At 43.8% G+C, this 22767-nt stretch overlaps 1 protein-coding gene across 1 annotated transcript in view; it reads right to left on the bottom strand.

Moving 5' to 3' along the window:
* GLYR1 (glyoxylate reductase 1 homolog) overlaps positions 1 to 22767 on the bottom strand; it is a 456170-nt gene that overhangs the window by 11337 nt on the left and 422066 nt on the right. Inside the window, exons 13-14 of the mRNA XM_085632218.1 lie at positions 21264 to 21426; positions 20309 to 20488 (exon numbers count right to left, since the gene is read on the bottom strand). Of these exons, the coding sequence (XP_085488344.1) occupies positions 20309 to 20488; positions 21264 to 21426 (343 nt within the window). The remainder of the gene's footprint in view (positions 1 to 20308; positions 20489 to 21263; positions 21427 to 22767) is intronic.

The raw sequence follows: 22767 nt of genomic DNA, 5'->3' as shown, positions 1-22767 counted from the left end.
ACAAATTGGATAATAAACAAATTCATAGTTTTTGTCTTCTACTTAATGACTGATAATGCACAAGATAATAAAGCACATGGTTGTGTGGATTATCTCAGAATGATTATAGAAGCATCTGATAGTTTAGGTGGCAGGACAGCATGTACTTAGGGCACCATTCAGTCAAGCTCAGCCATGGCAGTCAGGGATGGAGGATCTTCCAGGGCATTTGGTGAGAAGATCCAGTCTGTATAACAGTGTCACATGTGGTCAACAGATGTTGCAGTTCCTGATACCACTGGCCAAACCAGAACAATTGAGATCATGGTCATGTTGAATTGTCTCAACCCAACATTCAACCTGTGAAGCAGGTGGGGGTCACAGGAACAGCTGAGAGTAACGGTCCTGACCAGTCTATGAAAGACCAATACCGATCAACCAGCGAAGATGAAATTAGGAGGTTTTGTAGTTGCAAATAAGTGGATGTGTGGAGTTCTCCAAACTTCAAATATGTTTGACAGAATGCTGCTGCTGACTCTCCACATGTGCTGCTCCACTAAAAGTATGATTAACAACTTTGCTTTCCTACTCTGAAGACTTCGGAGAAGAACTATTCAAAGTGACGTTCCTCAGCAGAAATAAGTGCCAGACTGTAAGTGCCTCAATGGACAGAACCCTGGATTTGGTCCCCCCAGTTATTCAGATACACCATTGTTGTATTATCTGTCTGAAGAATGGCTGAGGCAAGGACCTATTCCTGGATTTTAGGATTAGATGTACTGCACCAAGTTCCAGCACTTCCATATGGGGGCACACTTCCACTGCGTAGAAAGACACTGTGAGAAAGTGCCTCTTGACATGGTTAGCCCCCCACCTTTTGCTTGGAAAATGATGTGTTCTCGATTGTAGTGAACAGGGTCCTTGCCAACCAGGTCCCCTGTGCCAGTGAGTCTTACCAAAAACTGTCCCACAACTGGCCCCTGAAGCTCCTGTAAGTCCCTAATAAATGGTACCTGGGTACCTATGGGATTGGGATTGAAGAGTGTCCCCTAGGGACCCCTCACCTAGGCCATGCAGACTGCTACTGCAGCATGCATGCCCTGGTGTAAACAAAACAGCAAAGTTGACATGGCACACTGCCTGTGTGCCTTGCCAACCAGCCCTGCCTAAAGTATAGGTAAATCACCCCTCTAGCAGGCCTTAAAAGCCCTAAGGCAGGTTGCACTATATATCAGGTGTGGGCATATCTGCATGAGCATATATGCCCCTACAATATTTAGGTATTTTTCTTAATAATAGAAGTGCCAGGGAAGCCATGAAGAGTATGTGGGCTGGAAACTCTACAACTCGAGTTTCACAGCACCATGATGGCTTCACTGAACACAAGAGTGTTTAGTACCAAACTACTCCTTTCAATAAATTCACACGGATGCCACTGCGGGCTTTATTGAAACGTACTGAGTGCGCACCTCAGATGTGCCCCCTTAAAACCGGCCAACCCTGATGCCCACTGACTTGGCCCTAACCCTGATGCCCACTGACTTGGCCCCAGCCCTACCTGCCTGTCTTCAACTTCAAAGACAGTGCAAAGAGAACAACACCTGTACTTCAGCCAGCAAAATCCATAACCCATGGAAGGACTGACAGGTAGAGCAGTGTTAGTGGTGCAATTTTCAGTCTTTGCAATGTTAACATATGGAGGAAAACAATAATGCAGTTTCACAGGTGGAGCCTTGGAGCTGAAAAGAGTCCCCTGGGGCACCTGTCACTAGGTCCATGCCACTGCCCTTGCGGCTTGCAAGGGCTTGTGAGGCGAAATACAACAAAGTCGACAAGGCATAGGTAAGTCACCTCTCTAGCAGGCCTCACAGCCCCAAGGCAGGGTGCAACATACCACAGGAAAGGGCATAGCTGCATGAGCAGATATGCCCCAACATTATTAGGGTCCATTTCCTAAAATTGTAAGTGGCAGTGAAGCCATAGAGAGTACATGGGCTGGAAACTTGACAACTCTAGTTTCACAGCACCACGATGGCTTCACTGAACACAGGAGTGTTTAGTATCAAACTACTCCTTTCAATATATACACACTGATGCCAGTGTGAGATTTATAATACCATGTACTTAGAGATGCCCCATGAAAATCTGACAGCCCTGGTGGGGTCTCTGACCAGCTGTAGCAGTCTGCTACCACCAGACATGTTTCTGGACCCTGGGTAGAGAGCCCTTGCTCTCTGGGACTAGAAACAATGCACATCCTGGGCAGACGCGTCACAATCCTCCCCAGGATGGGCCAGTGCTCAAAGGGGAAGCTTCAAAGGACTGCCACATTTGTAATGCGACCTCTCAGCCGCTGCTGCTAGCAGCCCCCGGTTTACACCCCCACTTTGGGTGGGATAATAGGCAGGAAAACTTAGGAAGAATAGGAGGTGTGCTCACCTCTACCAACTCCACCCCGAAGGTGGGGGAGGCAATGTGAAGCACATCTTTCAGTCTCCGCCATCTTGAAGAGAGGGGGGGGGGTGGCAAAAAAGACGGTGTAGTCACCCCAGGTAAGGTGCCCAATGGCCCTACCTGCTATTCCACTAAGCTAGAATTTGGGTGGATCCCCCAGACCAGGAAAGTAGATCTGCGACGACCTAAGAATAAATAAGATGACCCTGCAGAGAAGACTTGGCCCCAGCCCTAACCGGCCTGTCTACAGCGCCTGCGAACCTGGGACACGTCTTGCAGCCAGCGACCTCTCAAAAACCCTGGGAGGACTGCTGGCTTTAAAAAAAAAAAACGAATCTACTGTGGAAAGCGAACCTGTCCAGAATAAGACTACTCCACAGACTCTGGATCCAGGCGTATCTGCGTTTCTTACCCAATCTGCCCACCAAGGCCTGAGTCGGAGTGGCTCACCTGTACAGTGAAGTCTCCTAAGTGATCCTAATTTAGTTGTCAGATGTTGGCTGACCGCTTCGGACCTCCATGATGGCACCTGCAGTGTGAATCAAGTGGACCCCCGACTGAGATTCGCTGCGGTAGGAAGACTGACAATGAAAGACACCCTTGCACCCAAAGCCCCTGTGCCTTGGTGAGCTGAACTGATGGTGCTCCTACGACCCCTACATCTCTACTTGCCTCTGCAGTTGGTGGTCTTCCTCCTGCAACCTCTGGTGCCACACCTGCAGCCTCTTTGCAGAAAGGAGACCCCCATTGAAAAGCGTTCGATTCCGGATGTAGAAATTGCAACCTGAACCCGGCCGCCAATGTGCCACGTTTGGTGTATGTTTGGTGATGCTTTGTGCCTGTGCTTAACCTAACTCCCAAAGCTTGGCACCTGCAACCGATCTACTTACCTGCAAGCAGTGCGACTCCAGGCACCCACTGTATCCATTGAAAAACATTAGGCCGAACTCTAATTTTGACCTCTGCACCCAGCCACCCTTGTGCTGCCAGTGGTGCTGTTTTGGTACTCACCTGACCGCTGGCCCTTGCTGATGTTTGGCTCCGAAGACTGAGATTGTAAGTGCAGTATTTACCTGTTTAACTAAATTATTGTTTTCCCTATAGGATAACATTGGACTGTGTTGAAAAGGTTTTTTATCTGTACAATTCTTTTTTATTAAACTATTGTCAGTTGCAGTAAAAACGTCCCGTGTACAGGTACATTATTAAAACTCAGTAGTTACATGCCCATGGTACATTTCATTGTTACAGTTTAGCATCTGGGTAGTATCTCAAATGTTAATTTATCTACGTTTTAACCACCTATTCTATTCTAATGATCAGCAAATTATAGCCCTTGTACTACATCCTCAAATGTGATTGCCAGCCCCCTTTCAAACATCCCCTAAATAAGATATGTTCAGTAGCCTCCATTTGCTGAACCCCCTGTAGCTCACCTACCTCTTGCAACATGTCGCTATCCCATAAAGGAGTTCGCTCGGTTAGCTTGTTGTCCCATCCTAGAAATTTGGTGGCCCTTTCCAATGCGTGTATTACAGCTTGTGTTTGTGGAGGCAATCTTGTTCGGGCGTTGTTCTGGTATAGTGCTCTTGTGTAGCTCCTCTGCCCCATCACAAGGTAGTCCACTCGGTATGCCTGTTCGTTTCTGTCTGTGAATACCCAGTCGTTAATTGTCATCATCTGCTAAGCCCAGTAATATTTTTTTTAATCTGGAATCGCCAGGCCTCCCTCGTATACACTTCTTTGGAGTCTTGTTAACACTATCCTTGCAGCCCGCCCCATAGGAGTTTCTGTAGTTCACTATCAGCTTCCTTAAAACACCTGTCGGGAACTGTATATGGGGTATTTTGTAGGACATACAACATTTGAGGAAGTGTCATTATTTTAAAGAAGACTGCCTTTTCCCATCAGTGAGACGGCAGGCTCCTCCAATGCGCCACATTTTTTTATGCACTCTAATTGTGTCATCAAGTTATCTTCAAGGAATTCTGTCTCTGTGAAAGTAATGCCTACATATTTGAATTTGACTTTAGTTTGGAGCTTTATTTCCCAATGTGTCAGATGTTGGACCCCCCTCCATCAGTCCAAAAAGGAGAAATTTGCAGCAATTAATTTGATATTCTGAGTAGCTGCAGAATGCCTGGAATATCTGCAGCAGTCTGTTTATTGTGAAGGTCTAGTGGAGTACGGTAGGACATCATCTGCAGATATCTTATCCAGAGGAAAGACAGAACCACTGGACTTGGAGGTGGAATTGCCATTATATATAAAGATTACATGATGTGTATTAGGCAGCCCCGTATTAGACTGTGAGAACATCCACTTTTCTATGGAACGGTCTCCTTCTCTGTCCCTTTCCGGTATTCTGATCTACCGTCCTCCAGGGACGTTGGGACTCTTCTGCAACTCGTTGCTGGAAACAGCCATAAACCTTGCCAGCAATTCATCTAATTTTATTCTTCTCGGAGACCTCAACATGCATTTCGATGATCCTTCAGCAGTGACGGCAAATGAGCTAGTCCTCGTTCTTAGGGTCTGCCAACTGCTCTAGAAAGTGTCGGAACCTACTCATACCAAAGGGCACCGTCTGGACCCTATTTTTTCGAACCTGGAGACACTCAAAGGGAAAGCCCCCCTGCCTATACCCTGGCCAGACCACTTCCTCATTCCTTTTGCTTGGCTTCCCCTTCCTACGATATTACCTACCCATTCGACTCGCAGGCTCATGCGTCCATGCCCCCAACTCTCTTTGGAGCGGTGGATTCAGGAGCTCGAAAAGACTAAACCATGTCCTGACCCTAATCCTGTGACTGCTAATAAAAGTGTTGTCGATTGGATTGAAGGATCCCTGAACACCGTACTCCCTAAGAAAACTATCCATAAGAAATTGGGACCTAATAAGGCAGCTTGGTTCTCCCCCACACTACGGATCCAAAAACAGCAATGTAAAAAGCTTGAAAGAATCTGGAGGAAAGATTTCTCACCAAGCAAAAAACAGGAATACAGGAGGGCCATCTGCTTGTATAAATCAGAAATAAAGAAATACCAGGCTATCTACTTCGAGGAAAAGATCACCTCCGCTGGGAATTCCTCGCGAGAAGCTTTCCTCATAGCCTAAGTTACTTAAAGTCCCCATTCCCCAGGCAGTACCCGACCCCTTGGGAAATCGATGCAATGAGTTAGTGGATTACATCTTCACTAAAGTACAGAACATCCTTAAGCAACTCCCACAAGCCCATAGCGACACTATCTCACTTCCAGTAGACTTGAGCCAGGGTGAAAATGAACATCTCATGAAAGCCTACGCCCCACTTACCAATAAGTCCCTCTCATCCATTCGCTCCTCAGTCAAATCATGATCACCACTCGATATATTAAAACTTGCATTACCCACAATTGCCCCAGTCCTTATGGGTCTGATTAATGCCTCCCTTGCGTCAGGAGTAGTTCCGCCGGAATGGAAAAAGGCAATGATAAAGGCCCTGCTAAAAAAAAAAAACGCACCTGGATCCGGCGGACAGGGCAATTACCGCCCTATTTCGCTGCTCCCAGGCATCAGCAAAATCGCTGAGAAACATGTTAATCATCAACTCTCCACCTTCCTGGAGACCCACAACCTGCTCCACCCTCCATAAACGGGCTTTAATAATAATAATAATTCACATTTGTAAAGCGCGAACAATCATCCGTAAGGGTCTCTAGGCGCTGGGGGCCGTCGGGAAGATTAAGCAAGCTATTGCCCAGAGTCACATGGTGCTGGGCTAATCTGCCGCCGGCACCAGGGATCGAACCGTGAACCCCAAATTCTGGCGTCAGTCACCCTGGCTGCGGCGCCACACCTCTTCCTTCTCGTCTGCCAGGGCACAGAGACCGCCCTACTTACGGTTGTGGAGGAATCAAGGAAGATTCTAGACGCAGGAGGTTCCGCTGCCATAATTCTCCTCGTTCTAAGCGCAGCCTTTGACACGGTGAATCATCAAATCCTGATTCACCGTCTCAGGAGTATCGGTGTGTCTGGGGCCGCTCTACTCTGGCTCCGGTCCTTTCTAGAGGAGAGACATTTCCAGGTCTTTGAAGGCGACACCTGCTCCAAACCCGTCCCCCTCTAGTGTGGCGTTCCACAGGGCTCCTCTCTGAGCCCAACTCTTTTTAACGTTAATATGTCCACACTGGCGGACATCACTTCCCCTTTTGGGATCCACACAATGACATACACCGACGACACTCAGCTTGTCGCACTCAACCAGAGCGATGAGACGCCCACTGATCTCTGCTCCTGCCTCGAAGGAGTGGAAAAATGGATGAGTTCTTCTCATCTAAAGCTCAACGGCGGAAAAACTGAACTGCTACTGCTGGGCAACCACTTAAATTTTTAAATCCAACAGCATGTGGCCATCATGTATGGGCCCAGCACAACTACCTAAAACAGAGATCAAAAGTCTCGGCGTCTGGTTAGACCAAGAGCTTTCATTTAAAACCCAAGCCAGGAAGACCGCAGCATCGTGCTATGGGCTATTAAAAATGATACGCAAGGTGCTTCCCCTTTTACCTAGTCAAGCCAAAAAACTGCTTGTCCAAGCCTTGATTCCATCTCGAATAGACTACGGCAATGCCCTTTACTTAGGCGCTCCCAGTTCAGCAGTCATGAAACTACAGATTGTGCAGAACTTGGCCGCAAGGCTTCTCACGGGGACGTCCAATCGCGGCTCGGTAAGACCTTCCTTGTGTACCCTCCATTGGCTCCCGGTACAGGAAAGGATCCACTTCAAGTCCTTGTGTGTAGCCCATAAGTCTCTGATAGGAACCGGACAACCTATCATTAAAAATATACCAGACCTACAGAGCAAACAGAAGACTTCGCTCAGATGAGCTTCATCTAGCAGTGACACCCATGATCAAGAAAGCTAGAAGTGGGGGACGGCTTTTCTCCTTCAACGCTGCTAAACTCTAGAACACCCTCCCTCTGAGCCTCCGTAAAGAACCCAACCACCTCACGTTCCGAAAACTTCTAAAGACCTGGCTTTTCCCGTAGAGGCTGGCTCCCTCTCTGGTCACCATCACAGCGCTGAGAGGCCTCCGGGTAGTCACGCGCTTTATAAAAACCATTTTTATTTCATATAAGGATATGCGTTCTTCCCAGTGTCCACCACCTTCTATCCCCGACACCAGAGGATCGCAGAGCACCCAGGCAGCAAGTGGTTGCAATGCCAATGCGAACCGCATGGGTGACAGTGGACATCCCTGTCTTGTCCCTCTGCGCAACGCAAAGGAATGGGAGATTGAGCCATTTACTCGTACGGTTTCCTATAAAGTAGTTTGGCTCATGATTGATATTGGGGACCGAATCCAAATCTTTCGAGGACAGCAAATAAGTATTGCCATTCAATGCCATCATATGCCTTGCGTGCGTCTAAGGATAGCAGCATTGCGTTTTTCCCCACCCGTGACTTAGTCAAATGCATCACCCCATATAGGCGCCTCAGGTTCAGTCTAGTGCTTTGTTTTGGCATGAATCCCATCTGATGCGGGTGTACCAGGGATGCAACCACTCCCCAAGGAAGTTTGCACCTTAGATAGGATTTTAGTCTCTAAATTTAAAAAAAAAAAAATAGGCCTGTAGGAACTGCACTCTTCCGGGGGTTTGCCTGCCTTGGGGATCACTAATATTGTGGCCGTTCGTTGAACCGCAGATACCCCTTTTCCTGCGCTGCTACAAGCATGTTCCGTAGATGTGGTGCAATCATGCAATCATGCCAGCCCCACCCTTGAAGAGTTCCGGCCGCACACCGTTTGGTCCCAGGGCCTTCCCTGCTTATAGATCCCTTATAGCCCCCATAATTTCCTCGTCTGTAAGGTCCTTGTCTAATTCATCCCTATCCTGATCTGTCAGCTTTGGGAGACGGATTTCGGTTGCAATTCTTGACAATCGCTTTCTGTCCAGGCGAAGTTGGAGGTATACATTCCGTCAAAATATTTACCAAAGGCCTTCGATATCTCTTCCTCCCTTACCAGTACACTTCCTTTGGAGTCTCACATTTCCAGAACACAATTCCCATCTCGTTTTTCCAGCCAGGCTATCAATTTATTGGCCTTGTCGCCTACGTCATACAGTCGCCTCTGCGACTAGTCGTTTTCAGTGGTCCCTGAAGCGTTACCTTCACTGGTGGGTGGTCGGCTATGCTTCTCGCTTTTAAAACCGCGTTTAGGAATAATACGGCACTCGCTACTTGTGTCTGTATGTGCTCTAATCTGGAATAGCTGCCACGGACCATGGTGTATTGTTTTGCACTCGGGTTATGTACACGCCAAAGGTCGACCAGCCATTTGGCCTCCACAAAAGCCTTTAGTGGTTCAACCCCCCCCCCCCCTTCTTAGCTTTGGGTTCCATGTCTATTTCTGGTTCCACAGTGGCATTTATGTACCCCCACCCCCAACACTGATTCTCAGCGGCAGGTCAACTTACTGAGCCCCGATTGACCCTATGTTTAGGACGATTCCCTCCCACAGCCCTGTGAGTGTGACATATCTCCCCAGTGGGTCCTGCCAGATTTCCTTTATTGTCAGGGGGAGGGGGTTCCTAACCAGGATCCCTACTCCTCTTGAGCCCGCTGTGTAGCGTGTATGGGCTATAAGTTTGTAAACATATGTATCTAGCGCTTTATATCTATTACCTTTTAGATGTGTTTTTTGGAGTAGCACAATGTAAGGGGTGTGCCTCGGACGATATGGTGGTACCACTGTGCGCTTAATGCGATTACCCTGCACAGCAAAAGGGGTAACCCAGTATCCCTCAGAACCTGGGCATATATATTATAAACAACGGTTCTGTCGGGTAATACAATTTCTTTGTGATATTCAACATTCATGCAAAATAATGAATCAACTGATGGCGCTAGAACACAAATAGAAATCCAAATTCATTCATGATTACAGAAGGAGTGATTTACTTAAATTTAAAGTTTTAAACAAAGATTTTTATTCAATGCAAAAATTACCATAAAAGAAGGCTGTCTGGTAATTCAGTCAATGGAGCAGCGAAGCAGTGCAAGTGACAAATATTTAAAGTGGCAAATTGAATAATGTGCCCAAGTGACAAAATCAAAATATTATACATATAAATAACATACGCAATAGACATATATTTATAAGTGAAGAATTTGAAAAAAGGATCCAATTAAAAAATATACAAATGTCTCCTGCTCAAGAATTAATCATGATTTGAAAGCAGAGAGACCTATTGATGAAGGGACAGCTAAAACTGTCGACGTTTCGACCCGGACAGGAGCATTAGTGGGGATTGTCAATACGGGTCCTCTTCAGGACAAAGAGTGGAACGGACAGCCTGCAGAGAAAGATTTCTGAATAAGAGTGTGTTCAAAGCACGTATTTTAAAAAACATATCTAGGCACATAATGCCAAAGATAACTCACTGATTCTTCTGGTTAAATCAATGCCAAGGAAAGTTGTAGAATATTAAGATGAAAACAAATGTCAGTCGGGCCTGAGGTAAGGAAAGAGCATAGTTAATAATGCATTTCTAACCAGATCTGCATAAATTGCTCAGTGACATAAATAATCCATACCTGGATTGAAAGGGGTCCTACTAAGATTATGCAAATTAATGCGGATCCTGGTAGCAGACTGGAAACCAGTGATCCCTAACGTCATGAAAATGGAGCGTAGCCGGGAGCAACCTCCTGTTCAGCGGGCAACCAACCAAGTCAAGAACGGATCATGGAATATTCAAAAGCTGCGAGCAAAAATAAAGTAACCTTAATGTAGGGTATGATGCTGGATTTAATACAATAATAACAGTGGTGCTCTGAAATTACTTCGCTGCCGGGTGAGCGGGACATACCTTGAAAATTGTAGAATAGAGATCTTAAGGATTCATTGCTGCTCTTAATTTTGAGCACGATTAAAGTTGCCTTTGCGCCGTTGGAATACAGGCGGTGTCACTAATTAATCGGGAACCGCGAAAAAACAACTGTGAACAAAACAAAACAGAAAACCTAAGTCTAGGATTCAGAAATCTGGAAAAAGATCGAATATACAATGGCATGGTGGCCGCACGGGCACAATTACCTGATTAGCTGTGGCCCAACGGCAGAATCCTATGCTCTGTGGTGGCGGTCAGAAAATTTGCCGCTTATGATGGAAACAGTACATCAATGAGACGTCCGTGACTTGCGTGCACGGAGATGTGCAGCAGCTAAAACCGACAATTGCCGAGGGGAAAACAGGGAGAAAAGACTCTCCGGTACATGGATACTTTGAAATCACTATGTTTCAAGAATAATGTGGCTATTTGTTGCAACATCGTTGTGCCTAAACAGGGTATAATCCTACATTGGGGCGGCATCATTGTTGAAGTATGAACAATTTAACACAAGTAAAGGAAATACACTGCTTGGATATGGCTTTAATCGAAAAAAGAGACGCATTGAAAATTTCATATGTTATAGCTTGGTTCTATCTTTTCAAGCAAGTTGCTTATTTACATTTGTTGGCATAAAGGTAATAAATTCAACATAGTGTGAACAACAAAAGTGTACTATTCATCTTGAGTAATAAGGCATAGTAGATTACTTAGTGGTGTATGGTCATAAAATAGAAAATTCTGCTAAATAGCATAATTGACAGCACATCAATAAAAAACTTTGCCGATCTTTTCAGGCAAGTTACTTATTTACATTTCTTTGAATCAGAGTCTTAAATTAAACATAGCGCAAGCAACAAAACAATATTGTTCACCTTACATAATCGGACATAGTAGATTACTGTGTAGCATATGGACAATAACAGAAGAGTCTGCTTAGTATTATCATTGACAGCACATCAATAAGAAACCACTCAATCATTGAAAAAACAGTGGATATAATTTCCTCATCGAGTTCGTAGGTGGGTAACAAGGTTGACTATGGACTGGCCCATAGAGATTGCAAATCTGAATAATAGTCTGTTCATTAACCAGATGTTATGACTGCGAGACCGATAGTTTGCCTAGATTTTGGACAATATGATGAATGAAATATCCATCTGTTTGAAGCAAAATGACCTTGCACTGGCCTCTGTGACCACAAACCACAGGAAAAGTGCTTGAAAGGATCGTGGAGGTAGGACAATGGAACAAACAGATGTGAAGCGGACCTGGTTTCATCTATCTCTTAAATGCCCTATTTGTTTATATGTCTCATCCATTTCGTTCAGACCAACAGTAACTGTTTTCAACAAATGAATCCACTTACATTCCTTGAAATTCAGCAATGCTGACAGATTGCCTCCTCTCGGATATAAGTGTACTTTCTCAAGCACAGTCTGTTAGAGGTTTTCTGGATTGTGTTCTAGATTAACAAAGTGTTCCACTAAGGGTGCCCCTTGTGCACAACATCTAATCCTGCTGGCTGATAGGTTGTAGGATCCTGCATTTGATTTTTTGGGTGGTTTGGCCCACACATAGTTTGTTGCATGGGCATTTAATAACGTAAATTAAGTTCGTACTATTGCAGTTGGAGAAATGGTCCAGTGTGTAGTTGCAGTTGGCATGTGTAAAACTGTTACCTTCAATAGTTAAGCGGCAGGTCTTACAATGACCACATTAGTGGTCACCGGCCAAAGGGGGTAAGTTTAATTGCATACTTAAATCTGGTTGTTTAGGATTTTCTAGATAGGCACTCACTACAGAGTATTTGACATTCCTTCCACACTTGAAGGCAAATAGTGGATTTTCAGTCATGCCAATTTCTGTTGCTACCAGATTCCAATACTTTCGAATTTTCTTAATCTCATGACTTTTGAGGTTGAAGGTCGTCACACATACTATCTTCTCACTTTGATTGCCATGGGTTTTACTTCTAGTAATGTTTTGCGTGGGTAGTACCAAGCCCTTTTCTTGGCATGTTTAAGTAGGCCCATCGGGTTGCCTCTGTCTTTCAGACGTTGTATCAGTATGTCAGATTCCTTAAACTAATCAGATCTGTGTGAGCAACGGCGACGTAAGCGCAAGAATTGCCCATAGGGCAAGTTGTTGCGAACACTTCTTGGGTGGTTAGAATGGTACTTGAGCTTTCTAGACAAGCTGGTAAAAATCAAGCCTTCTTCAATTTGCAGAGTGAGGTCCAAAGAATTGATTGATTCCGTACTAGATGACATTGTAAACTGGATATCAATGGATCTCTCATTTAGCCAGTCACAAAATTCAATCAATGAGTCATCGATATACCTCTTCCACATATCAATGTTACCTAAGTGGGGGTTATCGAGCCTATAGAGGTGCTCATCCTCGTAGGCATCCATAAAAAGGTTAGCTAGGCTGCTAGCAAAGCCCGCCCCCAATAGCCACGCATATGCACTGCAAATAATACTGATTCTGGAATACAAAATAGTTTTTTGACATTGCTATTTCTAGCAATGAAATTAAGAAATGAGTTGGGACCCAGTGGGGTGCAGGGCGTTTGTCCAAGACAATTCTGGTCACCTCCAAAGCTTTAGTCTGTGGGGTACTCGTATAAAGAGAGGAGATATCAAGCATGACCAGAACTTGTGACCCAGGGTCAAAAGGTTGATTTTCAACTACTTGGATCATATGCATGGTGCCCCTTATATATGACTTGGTCTGTTCTACCCAAGGCTGGAGAAAACGATCGATATACTGGTTCAAAGGTTCCAGGATTGTGCCACAACCTTAAACGATGGGTCTTCCCAGTGGCTTCTCCAGATTTTTATGAACCTTGAGAAAGGTATAGATGGTGGGGATCCTTGGATTCTTTTGATTCAAAAAGTCAATTTCAGGATCACTGAGGTTTCTTTCTTCTAGTCCTTTTCTGGTAAGGTCTTGAATCAGTTTCCTGATAGCAGACGTGGGATCCTTGGGAATGGGCTGGTAGCTGTTGTGATCACCCAGCTGGAGTAAGATCTCTTGGATGTAATCATCCTTGTTTTGAACCACTACTGAGCCACCCTTATCCGCTGACTTAATGACGATGTTACTATTGCGTTTGAGTGATTCTAAGGACTAGAAGAGGGATACCTCAGTGATCCTGAATTTGACTTTTTGAATCAAAAGAATCCAAGGACTAAAGCTTTGGAGGGGACTAGAATAGTTTTGGACAAACGCCCTGCACCCCACTGGGTCCCCACTGACTTCTTAATTTCATTGCTAGAAATAGCAATGTCAAAAAACTATTTTGTATTCCAGAATGAGTATTATTTGCAGTGCAAAGGCGTGGCTATGGGGGCGGGGTTTGCTCCCAGCCTAGCTAACCTTTTTATGGATGCCTACGAGGATGAGCACCTCTATAGTCTCGATAACCCCCACTTAGATAACATCGATATGTGGAAGAGTTATATCGATGACGTGTTCATGATTTTGTCAGGCAGTGAAACCTCATTGATTGAATTTAATAACTGGCTAAATGAGAGATCCATTGATATCCAGTTTACCATGTCATCTAGTAAGGAATCAATCAATTTATTGGACCTCACTCTGCAAATTGAAGGCGGCTTGATTTTTACCAGCTTGTATAGATAGCCTACTGAGCGTAACACCTTGCTCAAGTACAATTATAACCACCCAAGATTGCCCTATGGGCAATTCTTGCGCTTACGTCGCAATTGCTCACACAGATCCGATTACTTTAAGGAATCTGCCATACTGATACAACGTCTGAAAGACAGAGGCTACCCGATGCACCTACTCAAACGTGCCAAGAAAAGGGCTTGGTACTCCCCACGCGAAACATTACTAGAAGTAAAACCCAAGGCAATCAAAGTGAGAAGATAGTATGTGTGACGACCTACAACATCAAAAGTCATGAGATTTAATAAAATAATCAGAAAGTATTGGAATCTGGTAGTAACAGAAATTGGCATCACTGAAGATCCACTATTTGCCTTCAAGCGTGGAAGGAATGTCAAAGACTCTGTAGTGAGTGCCTATCTGGAAAATCCCAAACAACCAGATTTAAGGATTCAATTAAACTTACCCCCTCTGTCCGGTCACCACAAATGTGGTCATATTAAGACCTGCCGCTTAACTACTGAAGGTAACAGTTTTACACATGCCAATTGCAACAACCAACTGCAATAGTACGAACGTAATTTACGTTAAAACAAAAGAAAATAACAGAGGAACCTTCTCACTGCCAGCACCTAACCCTCAATTACTCCCAAACTGAAATCCCTTACAAATTTTTTCAAGGGTGTATGTGCACACCGAGCAGCACCCACTGTTACAATGCTTGTTCCTACAGGAACTCAAACAATTCAAACAGAAGCACAGGTGCACCACACTAAATCAATCAGGTCGGTTGGGACAACTATATAGTCCAAGTCCAATCAATAAGAGGGAGAGAGTTCCTTGATATCATCTCGTTATTCCATTTTCTTGTTAGAAACACAACACAGCCGACGCGTTTCGTCCTGATACAGGACTTCTTCAGGGCGTTAAGTGCGATGGGAATCAATGAGCCTCCATAAGTAGTGAAGGATATACAGAAGATGATGTCTTTCAGGTCATAACCCCAACCAGGAATATCTATAATCCAAGTCCAGATATTTAGAATGAATAATAAGAATCTCCTTCCAAGTAGGGCAAAAACGATCGTAATCTAGTAGTCCCGATCGGTGATGAAAAACAGCAGCAACGTTATTTAATGCCCATGTGACAAACTATATGTGGACCAAACCACCCAAAAAAATCTAATGCAGAATCCTACAACATATCAGCACGCAGGATTAGATGTTGTGTACAAGGGGCACCCTTAGTGGAACACTTTTTTAATCTAGAACACAATCCAGAAAGCCTCAAATGGACTGTGATTGGGAAAGTACACTTGCATCCGAGAGAAGGCAATCTGTCAGCAATGCTGAATTTTAAGGAATGTAAGTGGATTAATTTGTTGAAAACAGTTACTGTTGGTCTGAATGAAATGGGGGAGACATACAAGCAAATAGGGCAATTAAGAAATAGATGAAAACAGGTCCGCTTCACATCTGTTTGATCCATTGTCCTACCTCCACGATCTGGTAAATACACAGACTATTATTCAGATTTGCAATCTCTATGGGCCAGTCCATAGTCAACCTCATTACCGACCTAACAACTGAATGAGGAAATTGTATCCACTGTTTTTTCAATGATTGAGTGGTTTCTTATTGATGTGCTGTCAATTATGATGCTAAGCAGACTCCTCTGTTAATGTCCATATGCTACACAGTAATCTACTATGTCTGATTATGTAAGATGAACAATATTGTTTTGTTGCTTACACTATGTTTAATTTATCACTCTGATTCAAAGAAATGTAAATAAGTAACTTGCCTGAAAAGGTCGACTGAAAGTTTTTTTTATTGATGTGCTGTCAATTATGATATTAAGCAGAATTTTCTGTTTTATGTCCATATGCCACTAAGTAATCTACTATGCCTGATTACTCAAGATGAAAAGTACTGTTTTGTTCACACTATGTTAAATTTATTACCTTTATCCCAACAAATGTAAATAAGCAACTGGCTTGAAAAGATCGAACCAAGCTATAACATATGAAATTGTTTTCAATTTGTCTCTTATTTAGATGAAGGCCATATTGATGCAGTGTATTTCCTTTACTTGTGTTAAATTGTTCATACTTAAACAATGATGCCGCCACAATGTAGGATTATACCCTGTTTAGGCGCAACGATGTTGCAATAAATAGCAACATTATTCTTGACACATAGTGACTTCAAATTATCCATGTACCGGAGAGTCTTTTCTCCCCGTTTCCACACCGGCCATTGTCGGTTTCAGCTGCTGCACATCTCTGTGCATGCAAGTCACAGACGTCTCATTGATGTACTGTTTCCATCATAAGCTTCTAATTTTTTGACCGCCAACAGAGAGCATAGGATTCTACCGTTGGGCCACAGCTAATCAGGTAATTATGCCTGCATGGTCGCCATGCCATTGTATATTCAATCTTTTTCCAGATTTCTGAATCCTAGACTTAGGTTTTCTGTTCTGTTCACAGTTATTTTTTCGCAGTTCACGATTAATTAGTGACACCGACTGTTTGCCAATGGAGCAAGAGGCAACTTTAATCACGCTCAAAATTAAGAGCAGCAATGAATCCTTAATATCTGTATTCTACAATTATCAACCACTGTTATTATTGTATTAAATCCAGCATCATACCCTACATTGAGGTTACCTTATTTTTGCTTGCAGCATTTGAATATTCCATGATCCATTCTCGACTTGGTTGGTTGCCCGATGAACAGAAGGTTGCTCCCGGCTACGCTCCATTTTCATGACCTTAGGGATCACTGGTTTCCAGTCTGCCACCAGGATCCGCATTAATTTGTGTAACCTTAGTAGGACCCCTTTCAATCCAGGTATGCATTATTTCTGTCACTGAGCAATTTATGCAGATCTGGTTAGAAATGAATTATTAGACTCTTTCCTTACCTTAGGCCCGACTGACATTTATTTTCATCTTGATATTCTACACCTCCCCTTGGCATTGATTTAACCAGAAGAATTGGTGAGTTATCTTTGGCATTATGTGCCTAGATATGTTTTTTGAAATATGGGCTTTGAACACTTATTCAGAAATCTTTCTCTGCAGGCTGTCCGTTCAACTCTTTGTCCTGAAGAAGACCCGTATTGACAATCCCGATTAATGCTCCTGTCAGGGTCAAAACGTCAAGGGTTTTAGTTGTCCATTCTTCAATAGGTCTCTCTGCTCTCAAATAAATGATGATTAATTCCTGAGCCTGAGACATTTGTATATTTTTAAATTGGAGCCTTTTTTCAAATTCTTCACTTGTAAATATATGTCTATTGTGTATGTTGTCATTTATATGTAAAATATTTTGATTTTGTCACTTGGGCACATTATTTACTTTGCCACTTTAAATATTTGTCACTTGCACCACTTCACTGCTCCATTGACTGAATTACCAGACAGCCTTCTTTATGGTAATTTTTGCATTGAATAGAAATCTTTGTTTAAAACTTTAAATTCAAGTAAATCACTCCATCTTTTGTAATCATGAATGAATTTGGATTTCTATTTGCGTTCCAGCGCCATCAGTTGATTCATTATTTTGCATGAATGTTGAATATCACACAGAGATTGTATTACCCGACAGAACCGTTGTTGTTTATAATATATAATGAGATTACTCAGCAAGTTCACATTCCAGGATAGGATTTTCAGATAGCTGAGCCCTTTATGTAACCCCCCCCCCCTGTGTTTAAGTTCATAGCTTACAATTGAGGACCTGTAATACTCCTCTAACCAATAATAATGTAGTAAACCCCAACTAAGTAACACCCCCCCTCCCTGCAAGGCAGGTTACAAAAGGAACTACCCACCTCCCCAACTTGCAGAGCGCCTGTCGCCCTCATAACCTTTCCAATTAAATCAAGGTAGGCAAGTACCTATTAGTATGATGAACTTTCGTTGTTCACCTCTTCACCCCTGGATGTCAATCATGATGCTATTCCTGCTAGCTGTTGTAAGATCCATTGAATACCGACTCCCCCTCCCCTGTTATTATCAAAGGATATAACCTGGTGCTGGGTTCAAACCCCTTTGTTCAAGTTGTGCCAGCGGCCTCAATGTTCACTAGCATTAGAATTCATACAATGTAGTTCCAAAAAGTTCCAGTCCCTCCACCTAGTCACTTCTTACTTGGTGTTCACCATCTCTTCCGTCATTTCCTCTGATTGATCCTTCGATGATCCCCTTCGCCTGTCTCATAGGGAGTTGCGATACACTGTACGCCAGATCTTCTGCCATTCCCAGACCTCTTCCGGCAAGTTAAACTGCCAGGTTTTACCTTCTGCCATGACTCAGTTTTACTGGAAATAACATCATGTTTTTGATCTTTTTGTTACGCAACTCTCTTAAATGCTTCAAAAGTTCATCTCTAGTGTTGTATCTGCATCGTGAAGCATGGGAAGAAACAGACGGCCGTGTTTTCATACTGAAGGTCTGTGTGTGCGTGCTGCTTGTAGTATTGCATCCCTATCTCGGTAGTTTAGGATCCGAGCTATGATTGTTCTTGGCGGTGCTCCCGGTTTTGGTCAGGGAATCGGGGCTCTATGAGCCCGCTCCATCGTGAAATAGTTGGAGAGCCTCTTTGGTTTCAGGTGTTTAAGTATTAGATCTTCTAGAAAGAGGTCCTCCAAATGCTGTTCCGGGGTCCCCACTGCCTGCCTGGGGACCGCATATTTATCCATTTTGTTAGCTTGCACCCCTGATTGTCTTTTAGGCCGCATTCGCAAGCTACGGGTTGTATGGCTGTTATTGCCTTCCGAGTGTTGACTAGTTTTTATTTCGGGAGCCAGAGACACTCTCACGACAGTACTCCGCCACTGTGTCCTTTCGCATGAAGGCTGATGAATCAGTATGTAGCTTCGGAAATTCAGAGCTCCCCCATATCAAGCAACTTCTTTCTGGTAATAGGGTTTGAATTGCAGCTCAACTACCTGCCCAGGGCTGCTGCTCACCCCTCCCCCTCCAGCTCTGCTCGATTATTATGCCGCCTGGGACCGACGCCTAGCGCGTCACTGTGCTCACTAGAATATTCTTGTACTTGGATTGAGTTTGGGTCGCTTCACTCAGCTGTTCTCCTGTTGAGGGCATTCTTGAGGAAATTTGGGGCCCCCACATGTCAAGCGACTTATTTCTGCAGTCGGGGCTTGAATTGCGGCTCTGGGCCGCTCCTCACTCCTCTCCCTTCGGCACTGCTCGATTTTTATGCCACTTCAGGCCTGGGGCCAACGCCCACTGCATCACTTCGTGCAGCCCGAGGGTTCATTTGCTTTAAGCCTCTTTGCTCACCGGGGCTCTCCGCCAACTCTGGGCCTTTAGTTGTCTGCTTCTGAAGGCTGTCTTGATCTTCATCCATGCCACTGGCACAGACCAGCCATCCCTGGCGGTCACTTCTTCCAGCCTGCGGTGAGAACAGGTGGGGAGGGGGCGGGTTTCGCTGCTAGCTCCTTACCCGCAGTTGACAGCCTTCTGCCGGGGATAAATGTCTGCCGTCACAGCCTCCTCTCGGTGGCTGTCTCCCTTCTCGGCGTGATGGCACAGCAAGTACGTCACAGCTCTGGCTATTTTAGCACTCTGTTGCCCCACATATCTTCTTTTGTTGTCTTGGTGTTTCGATGCAGGCAGGGACGGATTATTGTGCAGATGGTGGTGACTTGAGGTCGACGAAGCGCGGAGCTCCGTGAAAAGTATTTTTAATTATTTTTTTTTTACCTTATTATGAAGAGCTTAGTCTTAAAATAAAGTACAAACAAAGGATATTTTTCTAAAACTGGTCAGGATCCCCTTCTTGAGACGTGTGTCCATTACTGATCACTGTTGTGCAATAAATGTCTAACACTCCTCTGTTAAGCCTAAGGCTGCTCCCACACACTACTTTGGGTTTTACATTGAGCCCTATAAACATGTGGGGAACCACCAGACTCAGTGCATGGTATTACCACCTAGTGGCAATATCTTATACAGTGCCAGCTTCTTCACACGGAGGTTGTAAGAAATTAGGAATCGTGCCATAAACAAGCTCAGATATTCGCAATTTGACTCAAAGGCTTAAGTTTACTGGACACATCTTGTGTGTTACCTAAAGATCATTGTTCCATTAGACAACATTGACCTGGTGCTAGCGCTATAAACAATCAGTCTCATGTTTGCTACACTACTTCAGAGGTTCCACAGCAAACAGATCACGAGATATTGGACACACCAAGACATACATTCTAAGTACGATCCCAATTAGTAGGGCGTCTTGAGCACTCGCCCTGTACAAAGACCAAACTCGATTTTTTTTTTCCAGCAGGAAATCTAAACATAAAGAGAGAGAAAGTGACATTTACTTTGGCATTTTTGATCCAGGAAAATACTGGCAAGTTGTCCCTGATTGAGGATGTCCAGGAGGGTCTGCTGGGACTGCCCGGTTACTTGGGCCAGTGTAAGCCCCTCTGCAATTGTGGCCATGAAACTCCCCTGCACCATGCTAAGAATTAGCATCATCTTAGCGGCATTGCCAACATCACCTGCACAAAACAGAAAAAAATGTTTACACACTCAGTCCAGATGAGAAACAGCACACCTTGCCCACTGAGTTTGACACAGCCTTCATCACAAACACAGATGGTAACCAGGTGTTTAATTGTGGGATCCAGTCTTGTGGTCTCGCTGGTCACTCTAAATGTCCCAAGATATTGAAAAAATACAACTAACCCACATCTTATTGTGGCAAATTCATTGGTGCCCCTTCAACCAGTTATGGGAATTTTTTAATAAAAAAATATGCTAGACAGGAAGTGAGTTCTAGTGGTTACAAATACCTTTGGGTATTCCCGGAGGATATTTCTCCTTATTTTTGGGTACCCATGGTACAATTTCAAAAACTTATCAAAATCTTAGCTGAAGTCAATGGTTTAACCATACTCTTACCAACATATTTAGGCCTTTCAAAAGCACAAATAAGTCAAAGCTCTTATTCAGGTTAGTACATATTGATCCCAAGCTAACCAGCACATCTTATGCAGTGTGTGGTTATATATATGCCAAATTTATTGAGACCTACAGCTCTCATACTTCTGTCTGAAATCTGAGATACCATAACTTAGGGTTGTTTTTACTTCATGGGTATACAGAGGAGCACTTCCCAGTAGTCAAACATTAGTCAAGAGCCCATGCAGATAATTTACCAATCTTTCCCCATTTCAAACTATTAAAGGGAATATTCTAACTAAGGGTAATCAGAAGGTTCTCAATTGCCATCTGATCCCAAACATTAAAATGACAAGGACAGGCCCATGTTACCTAGAAAAAAGGAGGCCTTCCCCATAGCTTGAAAACAGCTGCTGCAGTCTTCGTATACACCCCGGTCCCCAGCAGCCAAAATCACCAGCATGCCATCGTTGGAGAGTTGCTGATTGCCAGAAACTGGAGCTTCCAAAAAGCGCCCTCCTCGTGACACAATAACCTGAAGAATAGAAAATGAAACAGAGAAATTAAATTGAAGACAAACAGGAATAGCAATTCTATTTTTCTATTTAGTAGGAAGGCAGAAGATTATTTGGTCAAGTCTCTTCAGCACTTGGACTAGAATATAACCTTCACTTTAGAGACATTCTATTCAAGTTTTTATTTGACAGGGAAGCACTTCTATGTAAATACAGGTGTTATGGGATTGGATTACATTTTGATAAGATACTTCATTTACTGTTAGGATCTACACTTAATTGTTTGATGAAGAATAAGGAAGGAAAATGCAACTTACTAGTATGCATCTGTTTTTGGCATTTAGAGCTGCAGAATGACATACTTGTGCATAGATCGCCATCTGGTGTTGGGCTCGGATGATTGCAGTTTGTTGTTGTCTTGGAAGAAGTCTTTGTAGTCACGAGATAGGTGACTCCTCCCTTGGACGATAGTGAGCATGGGCATCGACTCCATCTTAAGATTGTTTATCGCCATGATGGGAAATAATGGAGTTTCTAAGAAACAGAAAAGATGTCCATATGTAATGTATCTAAGTAAGAGAACAGATCGAGGTTCCGGGGAGGCGGGTGGGCGTATGTCATTCTGCAGCTCTACATGCCAAAAACAGATGCATACTGGTAAGTAGCATTTTCCATTCGAGGCATAGGAGCTGCAGAATACATACTTGTGCATAGACTATATAGCAGTGCTCTCCCCTAGCGGTGGTCATCTGTATCTGTTGCAGCGGTCTGAAAAAGTGTTTTAAGAACAGCCTGGCCTACAGAAGCTTGTTTTGCCTGCACGTCTACACAATGGTGTTTGGTGAAGGTGTGTGGCGTAGACCATGTTGCTGCCTTACAAATGTCATTTAAGGGAATATTCCTTAAGAATGCCATGGAAGCCCCTAGTTTGTGTATTGAATGCGCTCTAGGGGGAACTGTTAATGTACGTTTAGCTTTGTGGTAGCATATTTGAATACATTTGACTATCCACCTAGCAATCCCAGCTTTGGAGATGGGGTTTCCTTCATGAGGTGGTGAGAAAGCTACAAATAGTTGGTTTGTTTTTCTAAACGTTGTAGTTCTGTCAATGTAATAAAGTATAGCTCTTTTCACATCCACTGTGTGAAGAGCTCTTTCTGCTACAGAATCTGGTTTTGGGAAGAAAACAGGTAATTCCACAGATTGATTAAGATGGAAAGGCGAGATTACTTTGGGAAGAAATTTTAGATTTGTTCTAAGAACCACCTTGTTATGATGTATTTGTAAGAATGGTTCTTGTATGGTTAAAGCCTGGATCTCACTTACTCTTCTGAGAGAGGTGATTGCGACTAGGAAAGCTA

The sequence above is a fragment of the Triturus cristatus genome, chromosome 10 (genome assembly GCF_964204655.1).
Source record: "Triturus cristatus chromosome 10, aTriCri1.1, whole genome shotgun sequence".
NCBI lineage: Eukaryota > Metazoa > Chordata > Amphibia > Caudata > Salamandridae > Triturus > Triturus cristatus.
Note: the sequence above shows the minus strand (reverse complement) of the source record. Positions and strands in the feature narration are given on the sequence as shown.